The 23,228-nt window shown below is 37.7% G+C and overlaps 2 protein-coding genes across 7 annotated transcripts in view; one reads left to right on the top strand and one right to left on the bottom strand.

Annotated features, from left to right (window-relative positions):
• LOC113660036 (fatty acid desaturase 2-like) overlaps positions 1-10,545 on the top strand; it is a 23,283-nt gene extending 12,738 nt beyond the window's left edge. For 2 of the 3 annotated variants that reach the window (XM_047820077.1, XM_027173232.2), the window contains exons 3-13: positions 113-223; positions 2,272-2,469; positions 3,503-3,604; positions 4,633-4,758; positions 4,921-4,981; positions 5,109-5,185; positions 5,285-5,382; positions 5,486-5,582; positions 6,310-6,389; positions 6,512-6,637; positions 9,304-10,545. In XM_047820077.1, coding sequence (XP_047676033.1) covers positions 113-223; positions 2,272-2,469; positions 3,503-3,604; positions 4,633-4,758; positions 4,921-4,981; positions 5,109-5,185; positions 5,285-5,382; positions 5,486-5,582; positions 6,310-6,389; positions 6,512-6,637; positions 9,304-9,355 — 1,128 coding nt within the window. In that variant the 3' untranslated portion in view covers positions 9,356-10,545. The remainder of the gene's footprint in view (positions 1-112; positions 224-2,271; positions 2,470-3,502; positions 3,605-4,632; positions 4,759-4,920; positions 4,982-5,108; positions 5,186-5,284; positions 5,383-5,485; positions 5,583-6,309; positions 6,390-6,511; positions 6,638-9,303) is intronic. The other variant, XM_047820078.1, reaches the window with a different exon arrangement.
• The window catches only part of eps8l2 (EPS8 like 2), a 26,666-nt gene continuing 13,359 nt past the window's right edge, over positions 9,922-23,228 (bottom strand). For 2 of the 4 annotated variants that reach the window (XM_027173228.2, XM_027173227.2), the window contains 18 exons: positions 19,502-19,566; positions 18,211-18,372; positions 16,935-17,084; positions 16,537-16,616; positions 16,106-16,215; positions 15,894-15,970; positions 15,545-15,671; positions 15,302-15,390; positions 14,782-14,856; positions 14,521-14,669; positions 13,535-13,673; positions 13,329-13,357; positions 12,954-13,059; positions 12,741-12,869; positions 12,573-12,651; positions 12,158-12,341; positions 11,813-11,945; positions 9,922-10,854 (listed from right to left, as the gene is read on the bottom strand). In XM_027173228.2, coding sequence (XP_027029029.1) covers positions 10,780-10,854; positions 11,813-11,945; positions 12,158-12,341; positions 12,573-12,651; positions 12,741-12,869; positions 12,954-13,059; positions 13,329-13,357; positions 13,535-13,673; positions 14,521-14,669; positions 14,782-14,856; positions 15,302-15,390; positions 15,545-15,671; positions 15,894-15,970; positions 16,106-16,215; positions 16,537-16,616; positions 16,935-17,084; positions 18,211-18,372; positions 19,502-19,566 — 1,958 coding nt within the window. In that variant the 3' untranslated portion in view covers positions 9,922-10,779. Of the gene's footprint in view, positions 10,855-11,812; positions 11,946-12,157; positions 12,342-12,572; positions 12,652-12,740; positions 12,870-12,953; positions 13,060-13,328; positions 13,358-13,534; positions 13,674-14,520; positions 14,670-14,781; positions 14,857-15,301; positions 15,391-15,544; positions 15,672-15,893; positions 15,971-16,105; positions 16,216-16,536; positions 16,617-16,934; positions 17,085-18,210; positions 18,373-19,501; positions 19,567-19,954; positions 20,023-20,158; positions 20,320-23,228 lie in introns of those variants that run through there. The other 2 variants (XM_027173231.2, XM_027173230.2) reach the window with 2 other exon arrangements.

The raw sequence follows: 23,228 nt of genomic DNA, 5'->3' as shown, positions 1-23,228 counted from the left end.
CACATAAACTTTTTTGTAACTTGATAAAGATATTGATTTCAACAAAGAAAGTAGAAAATAGCAACAAATACAAATGTTGGTGCGCTTTGAATGAAAGTACGGTTTTGTGCAGGACGCTTTTACAGCCTTCCATCCGGATCGCCGTTTTGTGAGGAAGTTCATGAAGCCACTGCTGTTGGGAGAGTTGGCACCTTCAGAGCCCAGTCAAGACCATGACAAAAATGTACGTCTGCAACTACACACCACACAAATGTATGTCCATTACAGACAGATAGAAATGGGCTACATGGTTTATTTCTCTTATTTTGTCTATTTTAGTTACTAAATTTAGTCAGTTATCGAACTTATCTTTCGTACTTAACTAATATTTATCACTCCAGATTCACTCCACAATTAGCTATAACTACAGTATATCCTTCACATCATAAACTCAGACAAAAAGGATTTCGTTATGTCTGTGTGATACTAGTAGTTAATAGAAACTGTTTTTCTAAAGTCATACAATTAAATGTGTCAGCTTCTAACTGATCTCTGAATCTATGCAGTACAAGATGCCATTGATGTAGGTGTAGGCCACACACAGTTATATAGATCTTCTTCTAGTTTCAGCTTTTCCTGTTAGGGGTCACCACAGCAAATCATCTGTTTCCACCTAACTCTATCCCGGCATTCTCTACTCTCGCACCAGTTACCTTCATGTCCACTTTTAACACATCCATGTATCTCCTCTTTGTCCTTCCTCTTGACCTCTTACCTGCAGTTCCATCTCCAACATCCTTCTACCAATATAACCATCTCTCGCCTCTGTACATGTCCAAACCATGTCAATCTAGCCTCTGTCCTCGTCCCCAAAACAGCCAACCTGATCTGTCCCTCTGATGTGCTCGTTCCTAATCCTGTCCATCTTTGTCACTGCTAAAGAGAACCTTAACATCCTCATCTTTCCTACCTCCATCTCTCTTTTCCACCTCATGTCTTTTCCTCACTGCTACAGTCTCTAACCCATACAACGTAGCTTGTCTCACTACTGTCTTGTACACCTTTCCTTTACCTCTTGCTGACACTTTTCTGTCACACACCAGAACACTTCAGAACACTCCTGACACAACACTCTAATCTTCCTGCACTCACCTCTTCACCTCTTTTCCACACTCCCTGCCCCACTCGATGGTTGACCCCAAATAAACTCCTGCATCAGCTGAAGTCAAGAAGATGCAGGAGTTTATTTGGGGTCAACCATCCCGTGCGGTTCTACTTCCCTTCCTCTCCTTCAAACACAGGTATTACTCCGACTGACTTTCAATAGACAGTTATATAGATAGATAGATAGATAGATAGATAGATAGATAGATAGATAGATAGATAGATAGATAGATAGATAGATAGATAGATAGATAGATAGTCAGTAGCAATTTGCTCGATAGAAGCATTGCAGTTCATCAGGACAGTCTGGGAAAAGATCAGGACTCAGTATGGTTGTCTAGGTGCAAGTTTAGCTCTGTGTATAAACACGGTCAAGTAATTAATCAATAAACAATGTCTGTTGCCTATAGAAACTCTATCTGGCCTGCTGGCTTTCCTGAACATAATGAAGGCAGTCATTTAGGCAGTATCAGGTGAGGGTTTTCTTTTGGTTCAGACTCAGCCACTGACTGGCTGGAAGGTTTTATAATGTGTGCGACGTTGCCAGAGGTTACTTTGGTCCATTGCTCCTTTTTATCCCCACAATAATGCATCTATGTCTACTGCCACCTGTTGCTTTTAAGTGGCAGTGCATTTTGGCCCAGTTTGTCTGAGGGTCTTTTTACATTATTTTATTCCATTGCATTTTGGTTTAACCAATAGTTCTCCCCATCAAGAAGAAAAGTTACACTTTTCCTTAATTACAGCTCAGTTTAATTGAGAATGTTTTCTTCATCTCTTAGCATGCAGTCATTAAAGTGCATTAAAGTGTAATAATATCTTTTACATCCTTCATAATGTATTAAATAATATTGAATCTATCAGTCACTGTTCCTCAAACTCTTGTCAGTCTGAATGGGGTGTAAGCAGGATCAAAACTTTAGTGAGGTCCACATTGGAAATTTGTCATAATACTGAATTCATTACATCAGCTGACTCCAGCTAGACACCAATTATATTGAGTTATAATTAGTATTGAAAGTTAAATACTAACTCTAAAACAGGAAATTGCACAACATAAGAGAGTTGCTTTTTGTGTGTGTAAAATTAAAGTATCAATAGTCTGACTCTTCTCTCTTTTTTCCTCAGGCTGCTTTAGTGAAAGATTTCCAGGCCTTGCGTAAGCAGTTGGAGGAACAGGGTTTATTCCGCACCCGTCCATTGTTTTATATCCTATATATTGGGCACATTCTGCTGTTGGAGGCGCTACCTTTGGTACTGCTGTGGCAATTTGGCAATGGCTGGATTGTTACAATTCTAAGTGCTGTCATGTTGGCTACAGCACAGGTAGGACACCTTCATCTTTAACACCATCATCAATATGGCCTTCATCAAGCATGGCACTGATGTTGGCAAAAAAGCACTTTTGAAAACACTTATGAAGCGTGTATTTATTGAGGGTATTTAGTGAGGGTTTGTTGCAGTTCACCTCCTCCTCAAAGCAGGTAAACCCTCAATAAATTGGAAATAATGGCTGAGTGTTTCTTTTTATTTTATTTATCCATTTATTTTGAATTTGCCTAGTGGAGGGATTTCTCTATCCCAAGGCACATATTCCAGACACTCCAGGGGAATCTCCAGACATTCCCAAGCCAATTTTCAGATATAAAGTCATGAAATGGTCCTGGTTCTCCATCCAGATGGACTAGCCTGGTAGAGTTCTAGTGAGAACCAGCAATGGGGTATTCTTATACAATATTCAAACGATCTTAGCAAGGCTCTGCCGTTGGGCCCTTGAGCAAGGCCCTTAACTTGCCCTTAGCTCAACTTACTCAGTTAAGATAAGATAAGATTAAGCTGCTCTGGAAAACAATGTCTTCCAAATGCCATACATGTAAATGTAACCTTTCTGGCTGTGGTAAGGACTACTGGCTGACACCCACTTGACCATCCAGACAGCAAGGCATTAGAACAGAGTCATTCACAGAGGCCTCAGATTAATTAAAAAAAGATTAAATATAGTCTTTTTTTTTACTTTGCGCATGCAAATTTGTTCATTAAAATCTCAAAGCACAGCTGATTTTTAGCTTTTACAGTAGGTTGGCATGGGACGCGGTAGCAATTCTTTTTACACATATATTTTATATTTTCTTATAAATTCATTGTATTACTGTTAGTTTCATATCTGTTTGTATCTCTTTCCCTAAATAATATATATTGAAAATAATTATTTAGACTAATATCTTTAAATAAGGCCTAGTCATTCTTAAACACTTTGTGGCCCTTTTTTTTCACAGTTACACTGTGATCCAGCGGAGTTGAACTCTTCAGAAGTGGAAGTGACACAATATGGATGTGCTCTCTCTCCTGTTTTATGCAGGCTCAGGCTGGATGGCTTCAGCATGACCTTGGCCACCTGTCTGTCTTCAAAAATTCCACCTGGGATCATCTAGCACACAAATTTGTCATCGGACACCTGAAGGTACCAGATCCTACAGAGACTATAGTCTACCATGTATATACAGTACAGTGTACACACTCTCTGACCACTTTATTAGGAACACCATACTAATACTGGGTAGATTTATAGGGATCCTGCTCATGCTCAGTTATTCGTGGCATAGATTCATTTGTGGTTTGTGTCTGTTATAATATGATTCCAACACATAATTGCTGCAGATATGTCCTGCTGCAAATCTACTCTGCCACGTCTTAAAGGGGCTCTTTTGGATTCAGATCTAGTGACTGGGAAGGCCGTTTCAGCACACTGAACTTATTGTCATATTCATGCAACGGGTTTATGTTGCTTTGTGCCATGTGAACATTATCATGCTGGAATTAGCCATTATAAGATGAGTAAACTGGCAACACCAGCCTGAAATTGTGGAAAACTCACAGCGATCGTGATCAATAAGCCGTCTGTCCATTTTCAATAAACCTGTTACCTTCATAGACCACTAGAACAGATTACTGTTCTTTACTGACAGGAGTGAAACCTAATGTGGCCTTCTGCTGTTATAGCACATCTACATGGGGTTTTGGCATTTTGTGCATTCTGAGATGCTTTTCAGCTCACCACATAGTTAGAGAGTGTTTTTATTTTACAATACCATAGGTTTCACGTTTGGTTGAAAAATTCTGCCCATTCTGTTTGGATGTCTTACCATTCTGTGTAAACTCTTAGACAATCATGGTTGAAAATCCCAGGAGATTAACAGTTTCTGAAATCAAACCAGCTCAATAAACATGCCATGATTCAGTCGCTGAGTTCAGCTTGTGATCTCATGGTGATGATTGATGTGAACAATAACTGAAGCTCTTGACTTGTGGCTGTATAGTTTTATGCCTTACAATAACCACGTTATAATGATAATGTAGGAGAATTGCACAAATGACAGATGTACATGTGTTCATTGAGTGTATATCTTCAACCATTAAAAATCCTTGTCTAAAACAGCAAATATATATGATTTTCCCTGCAGTGGTTCATACTGGTGTTTGATTATATAGGGGGCCTCTGCAAATTGGTGGAACTATCAACACTTTCAGCATCATTCTAAGCCTAATGTGTTAAGTAAGGACCCTGACCTCAACACGATGGAAATACTGGTACTGGGAAACATTCAGCCTGTAGAGGTGATCTCTTTGAATCCTTTTATGAATCTTCAGAAATGTTCTACTGTAATTAATTAATTCGTTCATTCCATCAGCGACAGACGTCTCTTACCCTTGACACATACTGCATATGTGTTAGACTGCATTGTTTCTGTATTATTCTTACCTTCCTTTTTGTTACAGTATGGGATTAAAAAGTTGAAACACATGCCTTATAACCATCAGCACAAGTACTTCTTTTTGAGTATGTTATTTAATGCTATTTATTTTAGACCAGTATGACTGCACATATTGCTCAGAATAAATCATGTTTAATGTTTTAAATTTATGTTTAATATTTAAAATAACTTCCCCACCCTTCTTTTTCATAGTTGGCCCTCCCCTGCTAATCCCAGTGTTCTTTAGCGTGCACATTTTTCGAACTCTGTGTGTGAGACGCCATTGGGTGGTAAGTTGATATGACATTTTTCTCGCCATGTCCGAACATAGAAATACCGTTAACTTATACTGTCCATTCATTTCTCTCTTTATTTTTTTTTGTGTTGAGGATTTTGTGTGGTATTTGTCCTACTATACACGGTTCTTCTTATGTTATGTCTCATATTATGGATTGCTGGGATCAGTACTGCTTCAGACTTTTGTAAGGTATGATGTTTGCTAGGCTTTCACTTCACCCTTACTTTAGACGACACATTAGCATTAAGGATCATAATTATATTGTACTTTTTTTTTACTGTGTGCTATTCAGGTTTCTAGAAAGTCACTGGTACGTATGGGTTACGCAGATGAACCACATTCCCATGGATATTGTTTATGAAAATCATGACGACTGGCTCAGTATGCAGGTGCATTTTTGGCTCAGTATCTACCATCAATGTCTTCTTATAAATGGAATACTCGAGCTTTATTCACAACATTATTCAGACACCTGAAACTAGAAGAATAATCCTATATTTTTGTTAAAATGGACCAGGTGAATATTGTAAACTATAGGCCATTAAAAATGAGTATATATATAAAATAATTAATGCAGTATGCGATCAGTATGTGATGTTAACCTTTTGAGAATACCAGCTTTCTTCATTGAAACAAATATTTTTATCACAACATTTAAATAAATTTAAGCATAGACTATTTTCTTAATTAATGCATCTTCCCGGTGCATTTCTAGGATGCTTTTAAATATAATTGTATAAATGCTAACATTTCAACTCCTGAATACTCTTAAAAACAAACAACTGAAAAAAGCAACAAAAAATAAGAACTGTTTAGTGAAGTCAGCAGGTTGCCAGCTTGATGCAGTTATGACTATGCACCTAAATATTTATATGTTTTAATTACCTTAATTTACTTTGACTTATTTGCTCCTGTACTTTTACTCATTTAAAAATTGTGGGCACAGTAACAGCAACAAGTATACAGATTCCCTATTCATTATCAGCTATTTTTTATTAATAGACATATATTATTCATATTTCTGGTACCAGGGAAGTACAGTATGTTAAAGCACAGATTATTAAATCTATATATGTTTTTAGGATGTAATATGTGCTTTTCTGGATTTTTGTTTAGCTGAAATCTACTTGTAATGTTGAGCAGTCACTCTTCAATGATTGGTTTACCGGCCACCTCAACTTCCAGATTGAACACCAGTAAGTGGATTGTTGTTTTGGGATTATATGTGCAGGTGCATGAACTGAATATCAGGGACATACTTATATATAGAGATTATATCTGTCACCTCACCACAATCCCTTCAACCCGTCCACCACAGCGTCTTCCCTACAATGCCTCGCCATAACTATGTTCATGTGGCACCTCGACTTCGAGAGCTTTGTGAGAAGTATGGAGTTCAGTATCAGGTCAAAGGGCTGTTGGAGGCCATGTCTGACATTATTGGGTATGATTGGTTTATTTTATATGCACACTCAATTAATATACTCTCTATTCTTTCTTCAGAAATTTCCACACCCATTTTTTCATTTATTAAATCAGACATCTATTAATTTGTTAAATGACTACTTTTTGTGTTATTTTGGTTTCATGCTGCACAAACCTTAAATGACCCAAAAAAATATGAAAATTAATTATGAAAACATTCTTGTAAAACTTTTATTTCCTTTCCTTTTTGGTCAAAAAAATATGCAAATCATCCTCTGGAGATTCTGTTGGGGGTTTGTGGGAAGGGTTTATGCATCTAGGCAGGAGAGAAAACACATCCAAAATTTTGGATTGCATCATTGTTACTTATTGCATTTTGGGATGGTAAGAGTGTGGAATTGGACGTGTTTGGATGCACCAGTCTCAACTCACTGCCACTGACATCACCAGAGCCCCAGTAACTACAGGTCGCCAGTGTTTAAATTGGTCGAAGTGGTAAATCTGCTTGTGTTGTTCCTTTACATTTACAAATCCTCAAAATTATCTCACCTGCTGTGTGACCTAAAAGGTAAAAAATCAGTATAAGTACAAATTGTCTTAGTAAGGAGTGACTTTTATTGAGCAAATTCTCCTGCGATAAGCATTTAAAGAGTGGCGCTCTGCTCACAGGTCTAGAATAAATGAAATTTTCTACACTCATTTCTAACACCCATTTTCCTGGGTGTTAGACCATCCACATCATTTTCTTTAATTGTGTCCAACACACCTGAGGCTTCCACCTATACAGTAACCCAAATGGAGTGAACCACATGCAGGTTGGGGTCACCTTCTGGACTAACACAGCTTCCAGATGTTTTATCCAAATTTTGCTTATAATCAGCATACAAATGATTTTTAGGTTCTTATTAATGTGCTCTAATTACCTGTCAGTTATTGGCAGACAGTGATGTACACTGGATTAGTTTACTTTAATTCCCTTTCATTATACAGCTCACATAGTGTTCATGATATAAATAACATCTGGCGGAACTGGAAGCTCAGTGGTTAAGGTGTTGGACTACGGAACGGAAGGTTGTGAGTTTAAATCCCAGGACCACCAAGTTGCCTGCTTGGCCCCTAATCAAGGCCCCCAGCTGCTCAGTTGTATAGAACAGTTGTATATAAATTTGATCAATGTAAGTCATTCCATATATCTTAATGATGTGTTAGGATCTCTTTGAGGATTCCAGCTCAAGAGAATATGTGAAACTGAGATGTCACATTGTATAGCCTGCTGGGATTAATAGAAAACAATACCCTTGAGACTGGGCCATTGATTCTCCTGTTTGAAGGTCCTGGCTAAATATTCATTTGTAAATGGGGACCTATTAAGATCCCAGCCACCTACCCAGTCCTAAATCCTCAGCAAAAGGAGCAAACTCTAATCTGATGCCAAATTCTTGTGTAACAACCCCCTACCTTATCATGTCTCATTTTAAATAAGGCTTGTAAGGATCAAAGACATCATCTATGTAACCCTTGAAATAGTAAATTGGTACCCTTTCAGGGAAATAGTATGTTTCAGAGTAGAATCAATTTGTCACTGCAGTCAAACTATTAGACATTTGGAATGAGTGAGTGAGTTTGTTTGGAATGGGAGACAGCTTTACTCAGATAGCCTTACTCGGACAGCCTCGCTCAGACAGCCTCACTCATACAGCTTCACTCAGACAGCCTCACTCAGACAGCCTCATTTATACAGCTTCACAGACAGCCTCAGACAACCTCATTCATACAGCTTCAGACCTGGTCACGTCATGTGTTTTATCTGATCCGTTAGCTATCTGATTTGTTAAAACTGTTCCATTTACATTAGGCCACATAAATGCTTCTTGGCGAATCGGATATCAATCCGATCTTTTTACTCCCACCCAAAATGCAAATATATTTGACCTCATTTCCGGGGTAATTGAAATGGAACACGATTTGTTGTGTGCGCTTGCTACAAAAAACAGCATTTACTGTTTGCTGCATTTTCGCTGACAGCAGCAGTGCATTTTAACACCTAATGAGACACCTGGGTAAAAGATCGGAGCCAGCACTGGTGGGAAAACATATTTGTTTCTGGCACGATGTACGACTCTTGAGTCACCTGCGAGTGACGTACTTCCGTTTGGGAGGAGTTTAGCGCTGACGTATGTGGCTTGAACAACCACATGCATTAACACCTGTCCAGTTTCATCTGAAATGCGTCCCAGACCACCTCCTAAAATGGTTTGAACGATCGGATTTATATCCGTCTCGAAACCGTTTCGGAGGGCATTTAGACCTGGTCTTTTTACCATCGGATAGCTATCGGATCACAGAAAGCGCATGAAGTGACCAGGTGTAAAAAGCCCCTCAGACAAACTCATTCATACAAACTCACTCATACAGCTTCAATCAGACCTCACTCAGCCTAACTCAGCCTCAGACTACAGTTTAAGTCCACATTCTACCTGCCAAATAAACCGCACCATGGGAGAAAGCACACAAGGGTTCGATCAAGTCCCTCAAACAAAGCAAACATTCCATATATGAAAGAATTTTTAGTTAACTCAGAAAGCAGTGAGAAAATTAGTTGCACATATTTAAGTTGTAAGAAATCAGACAGATATATCACCCTTCTAACTCTAAGCACTAAGATTTTATTCATGTCCACTTCAGGTCTTTGAAGAAGTCTGGTGAGCTGTGGCTAGATGCCTACCTGCACAAATGAGTCACCAGTTCGTCCATCAGTTACTGTTTAAAACCAGGTCTACAGTATGATCTCCATTCAGCAATGATGAAATAGGAGGTTAATTGTTTTTTGACAGTAAAGAGTCCATAGAAAACCTAACAATTATTAAAACATATATATAAAATAATATTTTTAAAATGCACTGATTATATGATTATAGTGATTAATATCATTTGAATTCCTTTGAATTACTTTTTTGCACTTTGAATTAATGAATAAATCTTAAGCTGCTCCTGTTATTCTGAGCTTCTTCAAGTTTGTGGTTATTTTTTTTTTTAATTCAACAAAGAAAATATTCCAAACAGACTACAAGAGACTGCAACTGCTTAATATCTAGCAACAACATCAATCTTTGCTCTGTGTATAAAAGCATTCATCATAATTTTATACAATTTCCCCTCAGATCTTTTTCTTACTGTATTTTAAACTTGAAAATCACGAACAGAAAATCTGTGAATACACTTACAATCACGTTTGCCACCAAGCAGAAATGCAATGAAATGTGTAACGACCAAAGAAATATCATTAACACATTAACACCAATATTTGTACCTTTTAGTATTTAATCATTTACAATCCAGCTAAGAAACACAATGTAAGGGATGTTTGTTTATGAGGGTCTGATATCAGACTGCAGTCACTGCTACATGCCGTAAGCCTGCTGTGGTAAACTTGTGCCTTGAACGACTCATTCACAACTAGCGGAAATTTAGTGTAGCCAATCAACTTACTGCCATGTTTTTGGGAGGTGGAAGGAAACAAAGAACCCAGAGTAAAACCACATGGACGCTGGAAGAACCAGAGCCCAGGACCATGAGCCTGGAGCAGTAAGATAACAGCATCATTCTTTTACAACAAACTCAGCATTTAAACATTGCATGTGCCCACTGGATTATTTTCTGTACATTTACAAACAAGTAGCATTTGAAAGACAAATATTCAGGTTTCAAATGACAATGACATGAAAAGAAAATAACATGAAATGCAGACTGAAGCACGTCTGTTTAAAACACTACAAAATCAATCATGCCCACCTGTATTGACACATTCTGTATCTGGATGCTCTCATACACACTTTTTATACAGAAGCAAAGCCTAATATTTCCCCATAATAAACAAGTATTAAGAAAAATTATATGATGTAATCAAAACAAAGGAATCCTCTAAAACAAAATAAATAGACAAATTAAATGTATACAAGCTTAGAATGTGGTCATATTGCTTATGAATGTATGACAATGTAAAAGATACAATAAAGATAAATCAGGATTGTGCACTTTGTCAACAGCATTTCTGAAACTCATCCATGTTCTCCATTTATTGTTATTCTGAGTCATTAATATTACAGAAGCCAGAATGCATTGCTGATTGTTTGGTTCATGTTAAGAAAAGAGAATCTACAATTATTTGGAGGAAGAGGCGATTTTCTCCATCTGTTTTCTCATGATCTCCTGAAGCTCTGAGTCTCCTTGGCTCCTCTGATGAACAGAAAGAAGAGAAGTACTGACTTATTGCCCTTAATAGTATCAGATTAGCACAGCAGGGTAATAAAACAGCTTCTATCTTGGCATTTGTCTTATAATGGCTATAAAACAGAATTGAGGAGAAGCTGGTTTTAGATTCATGAAAAATAAAAAAAATACATGAATGAACGAATGAATACAATTACTATCCAGTAGGGGGCAATAAACAAGCAACACTAGGACAAAATACTATTTATACTGATTAAACTGATTGTGCACAATCATGCTGTAATCATGTGATTGTTCAGTGTAAATGATAACTCAGTGTTCAGTGTAAATGATAACTCAGTGTTCAGTGTAAATGATAACTCAGTGTTCAGTGTAGATAATAACTCAGTGTTCAGTGTAGATAATAACTCAGTGTACAGTGTGGATGATAACTCAGTGTACAGTGTGGATGATAACTCAGTGTACAGTGTGGATGATAACTCAGTGTACAGTGTGGATGATAACTCAGTGTTCAGTGTAAATGATAACTCAGTGTTCAGTGTAAATGATAACTCAGTGTTCAGTGTAGATAATAACTCAGTGTACAGTGTGGATGATAACTCAGTGTACAGTGTGGATGATAACTCAGTGTTCAGTGTAAATGATAACTCAGTGTTCAGTGTAAATGATAACTCAGTGTTCAGTGTAGATAATAACTCAGTGTACAGTGTGGATGATAACTCAGTGTACAGTGTGGATGATAACTCAGTGTACAGTGTGGATGATAACTCAGTGTTCAGTGTGGATGATAACTCAGTGTTCAGTGTGGATGATAACTCAGTGTACAGTGTGGATGATAACTCAGTGTTCAGTTTGGATGATAACTCAGTGTTCAGTGTAAATGATAACTCAGTATACAGTGTGGATAATAACTCAGTGTACAGTGTGGATGATAACTCAGTGTTCAGTGTGGATAATAACTGACCTCTAGCTGGGATTTTTGCACAGTGATCTGACTGTAGACACGTGAACCTTCATGTCCACATACCGCCTTCAGCTCTTCCTTATTCAGGGAAAACAACTGAGCACCAGTCAGTATTCCCAAACAGTCCACCGTCCTGAGAAACAGAATGCATTTCACACACACACACACACACACACACACACACACACACACACACACACACACACACACACACACACACACACACACACACACACACACACACAGATTTATGCAAACAGGTGCTCACTAACACAGTTACTGAATCAAAGAAACACTCCAGGCTCTTATACATTAAATAAACTCAGACGCAGGAAACAGACTCACGGCTTGGAAAAGTCCTTGGCTTGGAGCCAGGCGGTGACTTCAGCAGGGGATGAATCAAATTTGAGAACAATGGGAGGACCAGCGTGACGCTCCACTTTAAAATTACGTGTTGGCGGTTGGTTCTTACTGGAGGTGATCTTTTGCAGCAGCTCATCGTTCACTTCATCCATCTGTTGCATACGGTCTAAGAAAGAAGGACAGTGAAACATGTAAAAACCCTCCTGCAATACCCCTGACCCCAGATGCAATAATGAAAATGGCTTGAACCAGAGTTCATGTTCAATACATAAATCATTCTGTTTAGTGATTTGCAATTGCTCAATTCTCAGCTAGCTCTTAAACCAATTAATTATCTAGTAAATACGTGTCAGAGATTGGTTCACGAGTTACATGAATGTATCTTAGATAAACTCACAGTCTTTATTCCGTGGAGATCTTGTTTTTTCAAAACTGTTTCCTCTCCCCAGAGGGTTAGATGATGTACCTACAAATGGCTACACAGACAGAGGATGTGGAATTAATACAGGATTCCCATCACATTGAAAGTACATATTAATCGATGTGAGAATTAAGAGTGTGTTACCTGGCTGTATGTTGGGTCCACACTGTGAAGATCCTCCAGTGTAATGAGAGTTAGGGTGTTTGAAGGCACTAACCCCACTTGTCCACTCCTGTTCCTCAGCTTCCACCACTGATTATCACTCTCAATTACCTTAACAAAGAATGTGACCAGTAAAACATATTTCCAGCACAGCTCACTCCAGCTCACTCGGACCTGATCAGTTTGTATTCTCACCTCTAAAATCTCATCCTGAAGAACAGATAGCTCATTGACATTGTGGGCCACAAAGCTGTAGAGGACCTTGACATATTTCCGGTTAGAAGGAGTTGCTGTGAAGGACCTACAGAGCATGAACGGTTTAAATGCGACTTTTTAGTGGTATAATTTTTTTTAGATTTAGAGATACAGTATGTGCAACTACAATGTGTTTTCCCCCCAAATGCCTGATATATTGAGCAACAAATCATTATTTAAGTGTACAATGTAGGTAAAATGCTTAATATGGAGAATATTATAAATTCAGCTTGATGTAAATTCAGTATGAAAACAGAAATAAAAGAAACCCAAAATAAAGTGTTTAAAGAAAATGTTTTAAAATTAATAGCTCACCCATTTGATGAGGACTGAGAGCCAAAAAACTGTAATAAAGAGAAAAAAAAAGTTTTGCTCACAGAACTATTTCAATGGCTTTGAGAACTGTAAAATCGTCTGCTGTTTCAAGAGAGACATGGTGCTGTAGAGATCAACAAAATGATCCCTGATGACTGGCAGTTTACTTCACTTTAAGTATGAAGTAACTCCTCTTTACTTCTTACATCTTCTGATGACACAGAGGACACATCGGCGCACTCATTTTCCCACGGTGACATGCGAAATAACTCCACTGGAGGCTCCCAGCCATTACGAAAATGTGGGATGTAGAGAGGAGCACACAGTTCCCTGGGCCAATCAGCTCTGAGAGAGAGAGAGAGAGAGAGAGAGAGAGAGAGAGAGAGAGAGAGAGAGAGAGAGAGAAAGAAAGAGAGAAAGAAAGAGAGAGGCTCATTATGGTGGCTACAAGTAAATCTCCAATTTTCCCAGTACAGCGAGTGAGCAAGATTCAGCTAAAATGCCACCCATGCAGGACTTTAGGTTTCTGTTTAAAAACACTTTCGCCTCATAAAACTGTACTGAAATATAATTTCACCCATTAGCCCGTGACCCGAGGTAGTTCGGATAAAAGCGGTAGAAAATGAGTGAGAGAGTGAGACATCTCCCTAGACCTTTCCGTGAATATCCAGTACTACGAAAAAAAATTGCATTACTGAGTTAATAGAAAATGATTAAACCATTTTTAAAAAATGACCAAACAATGTCTTAATCTTGTAAAAGCAACATATAAAGACAGTTTATAAATCATTGGTAAAAAAAACAAACAAAAACAAACTATAACATTTTAGAAACATATATAATTATAGTAATACACTCTTTAGATTCTAAATTATTAAAGGCTATTTGGTAATAACTGTGGAGGTTCTGCAGGATTAACTAATATTAATTTGCCATAGTTTATTGATATTTATATATCCAGGCTTATAAAACACAGACACTTAAGTACAAAGTTGACTGTACAAAGAATAAAGATAAACATGGCCAGTTCTAAAACCACCATGAGGCAACAATGGTACCGTGACGAGCCTGGTAATGAGGTGATCTGCCCAGGATGAAAAGAAGTGCTCTATATCTAACAAACCATAAGAAAACCAACACATTCATTCCAGGTGAATATAGTAATATACTGTACAATATAGACCAAAATTACCTAGGTCTTGTCCAGCCATCTCCCATCAGTTCAAAAAGAGCCATCTCTTTAGGAGTCAGGTGTCCTCGCAGAAAATCCACAGCTTCACGAGACAGGTGAGGAGAGATGACTGAGCGAGGCAGGTCAGGACCACCACAGTTCTGTAAGATCTGGAGCAACACAGTTATAAGATGTTGCTTATTTGTTTGTGTGTGTGTGTGTGTGTGTGTGTGTGTGTGTGTGTGTGTGTGTGTGTGTGTGTGTGTTGTTTGCAATCCTTACCATCTCAAGGGGTCCGAACAAGAAGTGAATGAGTTCTGCAGCATTAGGATTCTGAATGTGCTTCTTCAGTTTGGCCTGTAGATGGAGCAGAATGTAAACAAGCACATATAACTATTGCTGTTCCCTGCTGTTGTTACCTTTACATAACTTAATTATATTAAATCCATATAGAGTTCATAATTAAGAAATGTTTAATGTATAAAACATATTATCCAGTGATTTGAACCTTACATGTACAGTATAAGTTTTAAATTACACTGAAGATATAGACCTATGTTAAGCATCATCATTAATGAAATCTGGTTTATTATGTTCTGATGTGGAATCGTTTTTTTAGATTAGTCTTATAACATTCCAAGGGTTTAAAGATGTGGGTCATTGTGGTATTATTATTTTTTTAATGTTTTCCTTTTAAATGTCGCTTGCAGTAAGTCCAGACACAGAGTTGAAAAAGGAAAGGGTTTGTATGTTTGTGTCTGAGGGTGTGACAGATAAAAGCAGGTTCTATAGTGAAACTCACCAGCAGATTGAAGGAGAGCTTCAGTTTCTGGAGACTGTCAATGAACTCTGCCTCAGATGGAGGTTTAGCTCTTAGTGTTAGCATCCCCTCTAGACGTAAACAGTAAAGCAGATTAATGATTACCACTCATTAATGGAAAAAAATAATAAATAATATAATAATACTTAAAATGTTAAAGAAACAAAAATAACAAAGAGTAACAATGATGACTGAATGCAGGAAGGGGCAGGGAAAAGTAAATACCTGCTGGTCCTCTTTTCTTATTTTTTCTGTTCTTGTTACGCTGGTTGAGCTGGGCGAATGCTTCTGCGGCTTTTTGCAGTCGTGCAACAAAGATCTCAATGTCATCCAGAGCGCAGTTCAGGATTTGCTAAACAACAAGCACACACCCATACAGTTAGAGATAACTGCAGTTACATCATTAAAACTGATCTGTGGTTACCATTCACCTTGAGTGGTTTTTAGCCCTTTGTGTGTGTGTGTGTGTGTGTGTGTGTGTGTGTGTGTGTGTGTGTGTGTGTGTGTGTGTGTGTGTGTGTGTGTGTGTGTGTGTGTGTGTGTTCTTTCTGATGTTAGTGATAGCAGCACTTACCACCTCCTTTTCAATGCGCTGGGCTAATTTCTCATGGGATTCTGTGTCCTGCTGTACTGAACTTCGTCTTACTACATCTGACACACACACACACACACACACACACACACACACACACACACACACACACACAGAGATGAGCAGGTGTGCATTAATGAAATTATGCAATGTGAGATAGCACTGCATGTGTCCCATATGTGCACAGGGCTCACTTTGCATGTCCATAGCTGCCACACGTCCTTTCATCCCTGGGGAAAAATCTTTTGGCTCTGAAGGTGGGATGATCGTCTCACGATGCCTCTTCATTTTCTCCTGGTTTACCCTGCAACAGGAGACTTGTGTGTTTAGTATCAGCGGGATGATTATGGTACATGCACATGCACACATACAGTTTGGTACAAATCTTCTGGCTTTGTAGTTCTGTCCGCTCCCTAATTTCTAAACAGCCAGAGTTGTCCACATTCTAAAAAATATGTTTCTTTCATGTTGGATTTAACTTTTATGAGTTATAAATTCACAGACATCACAGTGACTGTTACAGTTTTCTGATAACTGGTGTAAAATGAAACAGAATTAAATCCATGTTTAATTTACTAACTGTATGGAACCATACACCAGTTTGATTGAGTGAGACTGAACTTACTTTAGTGTTTGAGGTCTCATCTTCTTGCCATTTTTATTGTCTCCCAGAGCACTATCGATGTCAGCGTGCACTATTTCCGCCTGAAATAAATTGATAAGATTTCTAATCGTACTGTGTGTGACAGATATACATCTGGTCTGGTGACATGTTTAAAACTGTCTGTTAGTACAGAGTTGTAGAGAAGAGCACATGAACCAGAAGACCCTCACATTTACACACACATTAAACACTGCTTTTTGAGTTTAATGAATTTTTAAGTCACATTTCATAATAAAATCTTTGAGCACAATTTACAGGAAGAGTCTATGTATAGGCAAAGATCTACACCATAAAGGTAAAAACAAGCTAGCACTAAGGATCCTTGATTCTATATGGAGGCCTGTTTCTGTGTGCCTCACCTCAACCTCATCACAACAGAAGAAGTGAATGTCTGGCCGTTGCTGCTCGCTGTCCTGACAGACCAACAGCAGGACAGACGGGTACCTTGTCTTATTCAGCACTGTCTGACTGTGATGGACTATAGAGAGAGGGAAGTTCTCCAGCTCTTCCTGTTGAAAGGAGACATGAGAAATGTGACAGAAAATTAAAAGAAGGTAGTCAGAGAAAGAGTAACAAATCAAAACAAAAATGAGCAGCTAGAAATATAAGGGCAAGTGCAAGATCTTATGACATGAATAACGTATGTATACGGTAAACAGTGTATCTGACTGCACTTTTGCCTTTAATACAATAAGATCATAATTAATAAAACTAATATTATAATACATGGGCAACAGTTTATAGAAACCTGACCACCACACCTTCCCCAAACCACTGGGACCAAGTTGGAATCACACAATTGTACAATGTGAAGTCTTTGCATGTTGTAGCATTAAAATGTTCCTTCACTGGAGCTAAGGGGTCAAGTCCAAACATGTTCTGCCATGACAATTTCCCTGTACACAAATAAGGTCTATAGAGACCTGGTTTAACCCCTTTGGGATGAACTGGAACATCAACTGAACCCCAGATTTCTTCAACACCAGTGTCTGATCTCACTAATGATCTTGTATCTGAATGAACACAAATCCACACAGTCACAATCCAACTTTTAGTGGAAACCTTCCAGAATAATGAAAGTTACTGTAACAGTAAAGAAGGAAAAATGTGGAATGGGATGTTTAATGAGCACATACAGTACGAGTGTCACGGTCAGGTGTCCATACTATAGTGTATATAAAATTGTTGTTTATACTATTTAAAGCCATAGATTAAAATTTAAAAAATCGGTTCTTCATGGTCATTAAACCATCAAACCATCTTACTACTGTACACTTTGATTTTCAATTTTAGAACTTAAAGTAAACTATATTTAAAGTAAACTGTTACCTAAGCAGTTAGTGAAAGGGTTATGAAGGTCACAGAGTCAAAGTGCAAGGCCACAATAAACATCGATCCACCTTTACAAGTTTAAAGAATAGATAATGAGTGAAATAAGACTTTTAATTTAAGTTCGAAAAAATTCTTTGTGTAATCAAATTAAGGACGTAATAATGTGATTACACAAAGAATCTGCATTTGGGCAAAGCAGCAATAGTACAGTTAGATTTCTGCCTAAGTGAGATTTGAGCTTCTGTAGCAGACACCTTCTCACAATATGACACACAACAACATAAAAACCCTTAATATGCTTACCATTGTGTCGCAGTCTAGGAGCTTGATGGCTTTGTCACTGACCTGCAGAAGCATCTCTTGGGTCCAGATTTTACCTTTAGACTCCAAAAGGATGAGTTTCTTCACTGCATCATCTACTGTGGCTATTGATTCAGTCTTGTCCATTACAAATGTAGAGAGATGCTAAAAAGCATACAATGTACAATATCACACACTTAAACATTTCCCTCTACCGTTAACATGGCTTATGTTAAACCCCATTTGTTAAGTCACTATTCCATATATAACACTGGCACTGATCTTAAAAATAAAACAAAACAAACAGTACAAATTCCACAGTGAGAAATTCAGCACAACAATAACCATGAAAATAAAGTCTCAACCTTCTCTACATGTAATCCCTAATTCTATTCAACCATTGTGCTTTATATTTTAAGCACCTCGCTGTCGAGTAGGAGGTTTGGACATATTTGTTTATCCCTGGCGTCAGGGTACAGCCACACCTTCTTGTGCTCTTTCTGCTTCTTGATCAGCCGAGCAAACTTTACAATACAATACTTCATACATTTGCATACTTGTTTATACTCTGCACACACTGCTTTGTTAAGAGATGGAAGGAGAGAGAGAGAGAGAGAGAGAGAGAGAGAGAGAGAGAGAGAGAGAGAGAGAGAGAGAGAGAGGGAGAGAGAGGGAGAGAGAGAGAGAGACAGAGAGACAGAGAGGGAGAGAGAGGGAGAGAGAGAGAGAGAGAGAGAGAGGCACACAGTGTCTAATGATCATTAGTCCAGAGGGCAAGAATAAGCACAATCTATCAAACCATATGTAATGTGACTAATAAGGTTCTGTTACGCGGTGTTTATGCTGTATGCATAAAAACAGATCTTAGGACCAAAAGATCTGATATAAAATAAGTGTAAGCACAGAAATGTAGAAACAGAACATTGTGAGATTAACACTGTTTGCGTGTGCTTGTTTAACTAAGAATAACAAATATACAGTATACTGTATGTGTGACAGATGGTTGGATAAAGAAAAAAATATGTTACTCGACCCAATCACTAGAAAAGAGTCTCAGTTTTTATAAAACCCATCCAATGATTCACTGGAGTTACACTGTTTTAAAGCCAGTTACTGCAAGTGTTTTATTGCAGTATGTTACAAAAATAACTAAATGAACTAAATTATATATAAATAATGTTACCGGAAAGACAGTGAGAATTACACTGAAGTTCTCCAGTTTAGTAAGAAAACACAATCAGAAGAAGAAAAATTCATGTACAGTACAAGAATAAAAAAGGCCATCCTACTGTACCTGGACATGGTACTGAGAAGTTTCTTGCATGATGAAGTTTGAGTTGGAGTATTTCTTACGTTGTTCTGGTATGGAAAATAAAAACAAATGGTTGTTATTAATGGAAAATAAATCATTTGTGCACCACTAATGAAACACAGGACTGTAAACCAACACAGCTGTAAAAGTTCTCAAGCCCCAAGGCAATCAGGACAAGTTAGGATAATTTCAGGTCTTCTTTGCGATGATGTTTGGAAACTTTACCTAGATAAAGCATTTATTTATTTTCTTTTTAGTATTCTGGTACTTATTCAAAACATTTTTGTGTAAAAAGGATATAGATGTGATATGTGATTTCTTTCACAGGGAATCACACCATACTTTCTAAATAAGATAACAGACTTATATCCTGCTAAGTAAAAGTGATTAGGGTCTAGTGTAGCTTGTATGTATACTCAGAAACAGTAGACTAACCTCGATGCCACATTATGGTGTAATTTTGTGAAGTCAGACTAGTCACGAAACAGTAATAAGGAAGCAAGCTGGAAGTAACAGATGAATACACACAAACAGATAAAAACAAACACACAAACCCTGTTCTCAATATGAAAAATGTTGCTTACATCTTCTACTAAACTCACAACAAAGCAGTCATTAAAATATCAAACTAATACTTACATTTTTTAATATTTCATACAGAATCATTCCGAAGTCAATGATTCGTTCAAATTCAGTTCTGTAGTGAAAAACTCCACTCAGGAGCCCAGACCTCAACTGTGTATCTGAACATTTCTTCCATTTTGAAAAGCACTGATAGGACAACAGTACACTATCCTTTTCATCATGGTCAAAGGCCAGATATTATAAGACCTGCTCAGATTAAGTATTGGCTTCCTTCTCTCCTACTGTCATCTAAACTGTTATCAGTGTTTGCTTTACTGCAGCTGCCATAAATCCTTTCAAACTCAGCTAGTATCATAAAGAAAAAATAGCGCCCCCCCCCACACACACACTTACTTAGTCACTCACATACTCACACACATACTCACTTGCTAACACACTCGCTCACCCACACACTCGCACACTCATACAAACTCACTCAATCACTCACTCAAATTCATACTGTATGCACTCAAACACACACTCAGAAACTAATAAGATGTACATTTAGCTTTGACAAATTATATACTGGAATTTCAGGAAAACATCTAAAGTACATGCAGACACTCATAGAAGATGTTTCTTGTAAGGAAAAAGGGTTTTAATTAAATAAAATCATGAATTTACTCAGAAATACATACAGCACATAAAGTACATTGCTGAGGATTCATGATTTAGTTTAGTTTTTATTATTATTATTATTATTATTATTATTATTATTATTATTATTATTAATTTATTATAATTATTATTCTTTGGGCTTTACTTACATACAATTTAAACACATGTCTCAGGCACAGTCTGTAAACACTGTAGTCTGTCATCACCATGTGATATAACAATAAATCAACAGTTCAACAATAAATAAATCAACAATAAATCTTTCATAATTCCTTCACCTTATTCGGCATCAAATATAACTCTAATAATTGCCTCTAAATTGACTATAAATGACCTTCAACCACTGAGAGTGATGCTATATTCCAATGCTCTGTGCTAAAGATTGATAAGAGGCTGTAGAGCAGTGGTCCCCAACCCCCGGGCCGCGGACCGGTACCGGTTCGTGGACCAAATGGTACCGGGCCGCCCAAGGAACATTAAATTGTTTCAATTTTATTTACTGTGGTGTATTTCTCTCGGGTTTGTGCGACTTTCCATGGATGAGAGGTTAACCGGGAGCTGAGAGACGTCACCTAAAGCCGCACCAACACAGCGCATGCGCAAAATATCATGATATTGGGCCGGGTTTAGGTTATGTCTGGAGATGAGCGGCTGCAAGCGGCAGTGGCGTTGTAGCTTTGGTGGAGAGAAGGTGTGTATCGCTCTTCTCTCTGTTCACCAGTACTTTCTCATGTTTAACAGTACTTGGTGTACGTGTATATTGTGTTTGCTCAAATTTAACCCACAAATTAGCAAAAATGGGTACGAAACAAACGTCGTTAGAAGGTTAGAAACTCTGCCGGTGTTCTGGATTAAAGTCATGGCGGAATACCCTGAGATTGCCACCACAGCACTTAAATCCCTATTGCCATTTCCGACATGCTATCTGTGTGAAGCGGGGTTTTTTGCAGTGACGGCAACCAAAACAAAACAACGGAATAAACTGGACATAAGCAACACACTTCGGGTGTCATTGTCTCCTATTACCCCAGATGGAACCGTCTCGTTGCAAAGAAACAAGCTCAGGGTTCTCATTGTTTTAGCGTTGTAGTGAGTTAAAAAGGCATGTTTAAATAGAATTAAATTAATATTATTAATTTTTATTTAATTGTATAGCCGCCACACCCCACCCCCCACCGCCAGTGGGCCGCGGTAAAATTATCAAAGATTGACTGGTCCGTGGCGAAAAAAAGAGTGTTTATAGCAGCTGGAATGAGAGCTTTCACCAGTCACTGCTTTTCCTCATGTCAAAGATGTTATTGAGTTCTGGATAAACCAGCAAGATAGTACTGAAGATAAATTCTGGAAAACAGCTAAATATAATGAAACGTTCTTGTTGACCAAATCAGATTTTCCTGCTGTCGACACCTCTACTTAAAAAAAACATAAATATAAGTCTGCACAATGCAGAAAAAAATTTTTTATTTACATTTGAATCTTGCCATAGAACCAGTTTATCACATGCGGTGGTAAAACACACCGTTTGCCTGAATATGTCTAAAACTTTGTTTGCTAGCTGTTTAAAAATATCACACTTTGAACAGCTTTATATGAGAATTGGCTTCTCGGTTTTTCTGAGGAACTTGAACAATCTGTTTTTCTGGAGACTTGACTGCACTGGTGTTTTGGTAGAATTGGAAAAGAACCTTTAGTATGCTTTATTCCTACAATTTAAGATGACAGTTTAGAAAAGCCTAAAATTTTCAGAAAATCATGTAGCAAAAAAAAAGTCTTCTGGTAAGACTTTCCACTAGATTCAGTCTGCTTGAAGCTGTCAGTTTATTGTGTTCTCCCTGCTGAACTAGTTCAGTGGATTTAGTTACTATGGAGCACTGTAGAGTTTGAACAAATCCCACTTTATTTGAACTCTTTGTAGCTCATAAAACAGTTATTTTGTCCGTATTTGACTAATGGTAACCTAACAGGTCCAGGCGTGATTTACAGTACATCAAATTATAACTGCACCAACATTTATCCTGATACAGATAAGAATAAACAGTTGAGGTTTTCACAGTACATTTTTCCTATTTATTATTAGTCTCTTTATTACGATGACCACACCTTATATTACAGCAGAAAGAATGTAGTCTGGGTTTTGTAAGAAGAAATTTTCATCATATACATTAGATGCAATATACCATCCACATACACACTGAATACAAAGTACAGAATAACTACAATACAATCCAAATATCTCAAATACCAACACATTATCTGATTACAATGTCTGCTTGGTTGCACTTTAACTTTCTCAGAACTTCACAGAACTTTTGCTTAATTATGTACTTTTAGACAACACAGGATATGTCAGCACCAGGTTATCTTTTACTATAAAGAGTAGAGCAGCTGAGAAGTGCAGTGACCTTCATCTCTCAGGTTTAGGGAGCAGGGCTAATCATTACCATTAAGTTAGCACATGTACCGCTCA

This window comes from Tachysurus fulvidraco, chromosome 10 (genome assembly GCF_022655615.1).
Source record: "Tachysurus fulvidraco isolate hzauxx_2018 chromosome 10, HZAU_PFXX_2.0, whole genome shotgun sequence".
NCBI lineage: Eukaryota > Metazoa > Chordata > Actinopteri > Siluriformes > Bagridae > Tachysurus > Tachysurus fulvidraco.
The sequence above is the reverse complement of the archived record's forward strand: the minus strand, read 5'-3'. Positions and strand labels throughout refer to the sequence as shown.